The sequence below is a fragment of the Buceros rhinoceros genome, unplaced genomic scaffold (assembly GCF_000710305.1).
Source record: "Buceros rhinoceros silvestris isolate BGI_N320 unplaced genomic scaffold, ASM71030v1 scaffold17658, whole genome shotgun sequence".
Taxonomy (NCBI): domain Eukaryota; kingdom Metazoa; phylum Chordata; class Aves; order Bucerotiformes; family Bucerotidae; genus Buceros; species Buceros rhinoceros.
The window spans coordinates 2,385-11,399 of NW_010425295.1; the positions used below are offsets into that span (position 1 = coordinate 2,385).

Below are 9,015 nucleotides of genomic sequence, written 5' to 3' on the forward strand. Positions count from 1 at the left end.
AATTTTTATTACATTTTCTGACTTCCAGCAGGAGATATGAAAATGTGAAACATATTTTCTACTTTTGTACTATTTCTTTTTTTTTTCTTTTTTCATTTTATGTTCATTCTAAGTGTTCTTTATTGGAGTGAGTGTATGGTGTTAAGCTAGATACGGTTTTTGTACTCTTATGATTATCTGCTTTGCAAAAGTAACTTAATTTTCTTAAGCAATATTAGCATTCACATTACTTGGCACCATTGGCAAAAAAAAAAAAAAAAAAAAAAAAAAAAAAAAAAAAAACAAACCAAACAAAACCCAAACAAACAGAAACAAAACAGGGGCAAAAAAAGGAAGGAAGGAATAAATAAATTAAATCCAACCAAACCAAACTCCTGGTAGCCAAAATCAAATGTAAACATATCCTTTTTTTTTCTTTTTTTTTTTTTTAAAGTAATGTTGCTCTGCCTTTTTTTCCTAAGTCTAAATACAGTAGCTCTTTTTTGCCATTTAGTCATGCTTTAGCAAAAATGTTCTTCTAAAGAACATTTAAAATAAAGTTTCTTATAGTGAAATAAAGTTTTTGTTTCATTTTACAGACCATAGCCACTAATGCTTTGCTTTGTTCATTTCTTTTTCTTGAGTTCATGCACATATCTCTTTGTTTTAATATATACAATATGTACAAACAATACATCCACACTCTTCTCGTTCATTCAGACAAAACTATACAAATAATAATTTTATCTTGCCAAGTTATTGACCCTTTGTGAATAAAATATTTAGTAATTAATCAATATATTCCCTTTCAAATATTTTTTCTCATTTTCCATTACTACCTTCTATATATACAGAAACTGCCCAGATTCTGATGAAGTAGCCAAAATAAGAAATTTACTGGCCAGAATGCAGCACCACTCTGATCTTTAGGTGGTATAAAATGTCCAGGCAACATACGTATGTGACTCTGCAAAATGACAAAGAGGTTTGACAAGGACGCAAGATAAAAAGCTACATGTTTTACAAATTATTTGAAGAACTTAATTAAAATAATAGTACATGAAAGTAAGGCTATAAAATAAAGTGCTGAATATGAGAGCAAGTACATGACAATTGATATGTTTGCAGGTTCTAGTAAAAATACCAAAAAAACTTTTAAAAACTTGCTTAAGCTGCTCTCTCCGTTCCGCACGCGTTACCCGTTTATCTCACACACCAACCCCTTCCGTAAGTTCCCACGGGATGTATTAAAAACCTGCAGATTTAAAAAGTTGCATTAAGTGTGCTGTAGAGATTTGAACAAAACACAAAGGACAGGAGTGCGGAGGAAATGAGGATGCATGGACCCAAGAGAGATGGACTGATCTAAGCCCCTCCACTGAGACTCTCAAAGCTTCAGTTTCTTGGAGATGACTGACAGGTGCAGGAACAGCATTCTTGTGTTGCTTGTGCATTCCCACCTTTTCTCAACAATATTTTTGGTATAATATTTGTACAGTTCCACATGTTGTTTAATACAGCCCTATATGAAAAGGATAATTAATCGCTTCTTCCTTCTCGGAGAATGAAGCAACTTCCCAATTTCCTCCTGGTGTCTTTTGTTTTTCCCCATGATCCAACAGAAGATTGAGTTCCAAGATGTCTTGCTGAACAAATTAAAAGTTGTCCATGAAAGTGCAAATGCAATGACCAAAACATTACTGTTAAAATCCTGCAGCTGGTATTTCCAGAACTGCAGTGGGTATTTTTGTTGTTGTTGTTGCATGTCTCTGCTAAAAACAGAAAATGAAAACAGTCTGAAAAGCAATGTCACATTGCTACGGGATGCTGCTGCGTATCTTCAAGTTCCTTGGCCTTTTTCAATTCTTTCACTCTGAAAAAACAAAGAGGAGCTATATAACACTTCTATTGCAACTCTCTTTCAAGACAAAGAAAATCAAAACGATCCCTCACTCTAACCTCCCGTGCGAAAGAGCCAGCTCCCAGAGAAATGACAGGAGAGCAACACGTTCCTGACACCACCAACAGCTGGAAGCGCAAGATCGGGCCACTACAAATCTGAGACCAAACACGTCTGGAGAGAGACGCTTATTTCCAGCTACTGGTTCGCCCTGGCCTTTGTAGCCACAGCCCGACTCCCTTCTGGTCTTGGCCTGTTTCACCACGTGGGGCTTTTTTGGACTGCTGGTCACTGCAGCTGCCTGCTATTCCAGCTGTTATGGCCAAAGGGCTTTTCGGTGTGGACCTCTTCTCCACCCGTCACTGAAGTGGGGACAACGGGGTGTCGTGCCCAGCACAGTGGGGAAAATGAGTCGTACGTGGAAGGGATGCTCAATGTTGATACGGCATCTCAAGAGACAGTGTTTGTATGCCAGCAGAACTGGCACGGGGGTGAAGAAAGGTAAGTTACTACACACTTACTCCAGCTGCTAGCGGCTGGATTTTCTAGCAGGCTCTTGGTTTTTGCCTAGCCAGCAGCGGAGGACACTGCGTGCCAAGGGAGTCCCTCTCCCTCCATGCAGCCTGATGCTTCAGTTCTCAGCTCTAAACTGCACGCAATACTTGACTTCCTCTAGTGCTTGTCAGCGTAAGAACTAAATCATCACTGAAAGCTGAAATAATTAAAATTAAATGAAAATGATGAAGAGAAGGGAATCATTTCAGTCCCACCAAGTAAAGCAGAACTCTGCATCAGCGCTGGAACAGCAGCAATCCTCTGCTCAGGCGCCAAACCGGCTGTGTGGCAGCGAAGGCTTCCTGCAAAGGAGGCAAAACAAACCCAAGGGGACTTCCCGCGCTGCCCCTGAACACGAAGGCCGGCGCCCGGCTGAGCTAGGGGCAGCCTGGCTCTGCCTCCTTTTGCAGGGAGCTCCTTTCTGCAGTGCGATCCTTTTGCCACCTGCCTCTGCGCATCCCCCCCTGCCACCGCACAGGGAGGAGCCCCCCAGACGGAGTAGAACGCAGTCTAAACTAAGGTGATGTAGCAAAGCACGTACGTGACCAACCGATACAGCAAAAACGTGAAAGGACAAATAGCGAAGGTATTTTGTCGCAGTACAAAGAACTGCGTCAGAGCCACGAGTGTGTGTAACAGGATCCCACTAAGAGTGAATGAATTTAACAAAGCCCAAGTAACTACAGGCAGAAAAGACGTCGGGAGAGCTGGGCACCAGCAACGCCGGTTTGTGGCTTCTGTACGTAGACTTCCACTCACATCCTCTTTTGGCCCCTGCACCGACCTGCTAACTGAAGGATGCGATGATGGCCGTGACCTGACTTCTGCAAATACACCTCCTTTTCACTGTCTTATTCATTCACTCTTCTGCTCGGACTGATACTGAGGATCACAGTCAGAAGGGAGCTGGCTGCTTTTAACTCTGTGTTTTAGCTGTGAAGCTCTAGCACTAATGGCATTCTCTTTATTTTTGAAACCGGAGGACACAGGAGTCACACAAACCAATATGCAGGTCAGACCTTTGCTAATTATCTTAATTCCACCAAATTGCTCGAGAGTATCACATATGGAAGGACAGGGGGCTCTGCTAGTCCAAACGCTCAGGCTGTTTTCAGAGCCTGAGGAGCTAAGCCCCAGGGCCCACGCACGGCACTCCTCTGGCATGCGAATCCGGCCGAGCGCTGCCTCACTACAGCTCTCCCAGACGCCAAGGAGTGCTCCGATCCCCAGGAAGGGGAAAGGCAGCAGGCAGCACCCCTGCTTCGGAATTCCTGCTTGGGTACTGCTGTGCTGAGCCGAAATGCCTGCTACAACTTTATCGAGAAACTTTCTACGGGGAAATTTTGGCCCTACGCAAGCTGCCGTCAGGGGAGCAGGGCTCCACACCGCTCTGAAGGCAGCAGCAAGCCTCTGCTCACCCCCAGCGAGCGGTGACGAGTGAAGGTGCTACCTGCCGGGTAAGCCCCGATCACCTTTTCACTACAAGAAACACAGGAGGACTGGTACAGCCAACTGGAACTGCTCACAAATGACAAACTGACCCTCTTCAGTATATTCAGTTCTCTTTCTTTTCTCACACCAGAAAAGCAGCCTCTCCCTTGATATTATTACAAACATTTCTATTACTGCACTGCTTAGAAGCAGAAAGAGAGCCAAGATCCCTGCTGTGCTAGGAAAACGTGGTGCTTCTGTGCGCTGGGCTGGTTTTAAGCCCTAGGTTAACTATATTCAAGATACCATCGACTGGTGCTTGTTTTGCAGTGCAACTTCCAAGTGTTTTTTTTTTTTCCCTGTTGCACCTCAGTACTGTAACGTGAAAGTAACCTGTTATTATAGATCTCACACTAAGAACATGCACATCAGGTAAGCTGGTGGCTCTTTCACTGAGACATGCTATACCTTACTTTAGCACTTCAACATGCAAGGGCTACGCTAACAACGCATTTTTGCTGGAGGAATGCAAGACATGCTTTGCTGCAAACTTGAACCTACAGCATGCAGAGTCTGTACTGGTGCAGACCTATTGCATCTCTTTACCCGGAACACACATGCCAAGAGAAGTTAATTACTACAGCACTCAACATTTGCACTAGTACAGATCCTAATCAAAACTAGGCAATGCTTTCCTTGGTCAAGGGTGCTTTACGTTGGCTTGCAGATTTTCAGGCTTATAGAAATGTCGGAAGTGCGATCACAATCACTGCTTAAAAACACAAGCACATACTAGTACAGAATTCCCTACAGCCAGGTTACAGACTTTGGCATTTGTCACGGGCACAATACTGAAAGAAGCTCTTTAGTATGGAATGGCTTAACACCAACCCTGCATTCCACAGCACTTACAAACATCAGCCTCAAGATTATGACCATCCAAATTTATCAAGCTACCACTTTTTTTAATCAGACTAACCTCTGTGTTCAGTATACACATGTCACACTAAAAACTGGAGTGCAGGTACCACCAGTAAAGGCACCACGAGCCCTTTACCTGTGTAACACCCTGCCCGTCGGTATGAAGACCTGCAGTCTGCGGCTGACAATCTCTCCTCGCTGCTCAGAAGAGTTGGCCCTGGGAGGCCAGAGAAGTTCTCCCCTCTCCTGGCAGCTGGCTCGAGGCAGCCCCGCTCAGCTGTGGGATCTGCAGCCTAGCACAGCCAGAGCGGACCTGAAGCGCCCGTAACTGCCACCAATACCTCAGCAAAGCCACGGCCAGACCAACAGCTGGGACACGCCGGGGCGGGAGTGTGGATGCCCGGCTTCTTCCCCAGACCAGGGCTGAACACGAAAGCGCCAGAGCCAGTGTACACATCGAGCTAGATACCAGACCAAGGTAACCCATTTATTTTACCTGTTAAAATACCTGGGCCTAAGCAAGCCTCTGAATTGCTTCATTAAGACATCCTAAAGCTAATTGTTTTCAACCAGTTCTTTATGGGATAGTCTGTACTGCAGCCTTTCCCGGGTCTTCAAAATCCCTTTAGTCCTCATTTAACATTTCTTTTCAATAAGTTCCTTACTCGGTGGAACTTTGATCTGATTTTGGTACAACAATATCAAGCGTCAACATGAGAGTGGGGCTGCTATTTCCTCTTCATAATGCTCATCGGTATTTCCTCTTCTTAATGCTCGGTGTAATAAATCCTCTATATTTTAAAATGCAGTTCGAAACACGGTTTTGGCCAGGGAAGAACTTTGGACAAATCAGGACCCTTGAGAATAGAAATCTACTGAGTACATGCTGCTAGGAAAGCTTTTAAGCGAACAATACAGCATTGCCTTCATGCTACAAGGCATGGTTCCTATTTCTTCAAACTGAGGCAGGGGGAGAGGGCCAAAGTGTAGCATTTGAAGCTACGAGCACTAATAAACTGCTCTGTGAAAAAGAACACTACTGGAATTTACAGAATCGTACAGCAGAAAGGATATTCTTAGAGAAGGTGTTTCGATCCAGCTGGGAGACTCACAGTGAGACTTTTTTTTTTTCCTTAAATAGCAGGGAAAAAATGAGAGTGCTGAGAGCAAGTAATACCAGCAGGCCACGTGCTGATGGATGATGCGCAAACCTCTCCGGTGGTCCACAGGTGCTGGGGTGCTGCACGGGGGACTGGAGGCAAGGACAGTTCAAGTGACGCACGGCCGCAAGCCGGAGGTAACGGGCTCTGGCTGCTGCAAGACTCCAAAGCAAAGAAGCACCCTCCTACTTCAGCAGCTACTGGAACCACGCTCAGAACTGCAAGGACCATAAACGTGGCTTTGCACTGATGAAGCCTTCAACCAAAACCTCCTCCATTAACGTCTCCTCTGGACAGCAGGCACCTCTACGGGACAAAGTCATTCCCTCAGCATTTGCTGAAGAGTAGGAGGAGAGAAGAAGCACGTGCGTGCACTAGGGATGACCGCTGGTAAGTGCCTGAAGCACAGCCACGGTGCTGACGCACAGAGCGGGAAAAGAGGATGGTTTCAACTGTGAGCTTTGAACCCTGACACTCGGGAGCTTTGTCCCAATTCCCAGATTGCTCCAGCCAGCCAAAGCTTCTGCCCTTCAAACCATGTTACTTCCTTGGACACCATTCACGAGGTTGCATCGTTGCGTGCTGAAGCAATGTAGAAAGCGACAGCCCAGAAGCGAGCAGCAGCTCCTCTCCCCGCGCGCCCTCCCCAGTCTTGTACGGGAGCGTGTCAGCAGATGAATCAGGCCTACTTAGAAAAAGTTACAGCAAACGATGGCTTCATGGGTAAAGCGTAACACAAAGCTGTTCATCAGCTTGACTCCGTAATGCCCAGCCAGGGAAATGTTTAATGGATCTGAATGCTGAAGGCCAGTATAAAGGACAGGGTGCAGGAGCCGCAGAAGGCTGTCTGGCGAGTTACCTGTTGCTCTGAGAGCTGAAATGGCCTGTGGGACATTTAAGAAAAGGGAGCTCTTGCCTTTTTCCAGATACCTCATTTGGGCAGCAAAACAAAAAAGGAAGAAGGCCCAATAAGAATGACACCCCAGAGCACGCGGTCTGCGATTTAACACACACATTTGAGCTCCAAATACATTCAGCCCCTGCAAGAGGTAAATGAAAAAAGAAATTACTTTGAAAACTTTCACTGCAGGTACAGTGACGCATATTCCAATACGAAATTTTCTTACATCGTCCTTAACCAACTCAAACAAACGGGACTTTTCAATCCCTTAAAATTTTCCCCCATTTTCAGTCTAAGAGACGTAAGAAACCTTGTACTTAGAATGCAGTGGCTGCTGCATAGCACATACTAAAACCACATGAAAAATACAAGTCCCAGGTGCAAAGGAGTAGGAGAGAGTTTGTTGCTGAAATGCCAAGAGAGGGAAGGGTCTGCAAAGAACAACAAAATATAGTAGATGTTGCTTATTCAGGTATGAAATAAAGTTGTACTTACCAGAGGAACTGACTTCAGGAGCTACATGCACACTCCCCGAACCGGAGAGCAGCATTTACTCAAACCATAAGAAACGGGGTAAGGGGACCTACTTTTACGTGAGCAATGCCGTGAATGAGTATGTTCTTTAATACTCTTGGTTACAGGCAAGAAGTGCCCTCGTTCTGCCCCAGCGAGGACAGAAGCTTCGCGTAGGCAGAAAGCGATCGCTTCGCCTAACGATGTGAAGAGACCGTGTGAGCTCCGTGTGATCTGCTCCAGATCACCTGCCTGGAGCACCAAGAGCACCGCAGAGGGTGACAGCGCAAGCAGCCGTGTGTGTGTGTTGGTCTGTCACCCGGACTTTGCGCAAAGCTCTCACTCACAGGAGGGGAGGCTACAGCAGCTGGCTTAACCGATGAGCAGGGAAGCCTCTGCGCAGCAGGCACTGCCATTAGGTGAAATCTGTCCCCTGGAGGGGTTCCTCTGAGATGAAAACTGTTACTTAAAGGCAATAGTAACTGGATATCCTTTTCCTATCGAGTATTTCAATTTATGCTGCAGAACGACAGTAAGTTTTGTCTCATAAGTTGGCCAATAAAATCTCCCCGCTCTCCCTCTTTACTGATCCTGGTGTTATGTAATCCAAATAAATCCAGAAAAATTACCGAAAACAATTTGAGAAGCGGTTTTCCAACTGAAACACAGAAGCAAATGCCGTGATTTTTTACCTGCACACGCAGACTACATAAGCACGGTGTCAGGGTGCAGAATACATCAAACTGTACACTGCAGGCAGACGTATGTTTGCATGCATTCCTTCAGCTTACACAGACACGTCAGCTTGTACACATCAGAGAGACTCTTCTAATGTGCATGCACGCCAGCAGCGTACGCACGCAGGTTGCCATCGGAACGCAAAGCGGTGAGAAATCATCTGCTGTAACAGACTTCTTCTGCAGAAGAGCAGCTAACACATTTTGTGATGGTTGATAGCTTTTCCAGACGAGCAGAGAACTCCCCGATTTCCCAGTCAACCCCACCATCAATTGCCATCCAAGGCAAAACCTGCAACTGCTACTGAACTGCCGAATCTGCTTCCTGCTAATTTCTCATGTGCTGTTACACACACAAAGCCTGGAAGTGCAGCAACTGTTTCTGCCCCAGTCCTGATGCCCGGCCTGTCAGCTGCCCCTGGAGCAGAATCCCGATGCAGTATCTACAGAGCACGCCCTCAGGACCGGCTCCCCCAGCCTCACTCCAGGCCAGCAAACCACGCGCTAGCTGTGAGCCCGGACCCTCCTCCTCTTTGCAGACCCTCTCCCAGGGCACTGACCACACCACACAGGTCAGTTTTAGCCTATCTTGAGGGTGTAGCACGCATCTGCTTTCTTAGTAGGAATCCTGGCCTCAAATGGAAGGGCACAATCGATTTGTTCTTTGTCATTCAAAGTTGTGTGCTGCACATTCTTTTCGGTTTTGAATCCAACTAGCCCACTCTGGTATGCACATTTTGAGTTTAAACATAGAACCGGGGTTTTAAAACATGCCCCCTCCTGCCAGGCGTGTCGAGGTTACACGCAGTGCTGCTAGCGGAGAACGCGGCACGGCTTCCAGCCTGCGCCATTCATCCCCAGTGCTGCCAGCGCAGCCCGAGCCCGCGGGCACCGGGGTGGACGGAGGTGCCTGTCAGC

General features: G+C 46.3%; 1 protein-coding gene across 1 annotated transcript in view; it reads right to left on the reverse strand.

Moving 5' to 3' along the window:
* Window positions 1-326: 326 nt before the first annotated feature.
* The window catches only part of CAMTA1 (calmodulin binding transcription activator 1), a gene marked incomplete at its 5' end in the record, with an annotated part of 26,774 nt that continues 18,085 nt past the window's right edge, over window positions 327-9,015 (reverse strand). Inside the window, one exon of the mRNA XM_010141090.1 lies at window positions 327-1,852. Coding sequence (XP_010139392.1) covers window positions 1,820-1,852 — 33 coding nt within the window. The remainder of the gene's footprint in view (window positions 1,853-9,015) is intronic.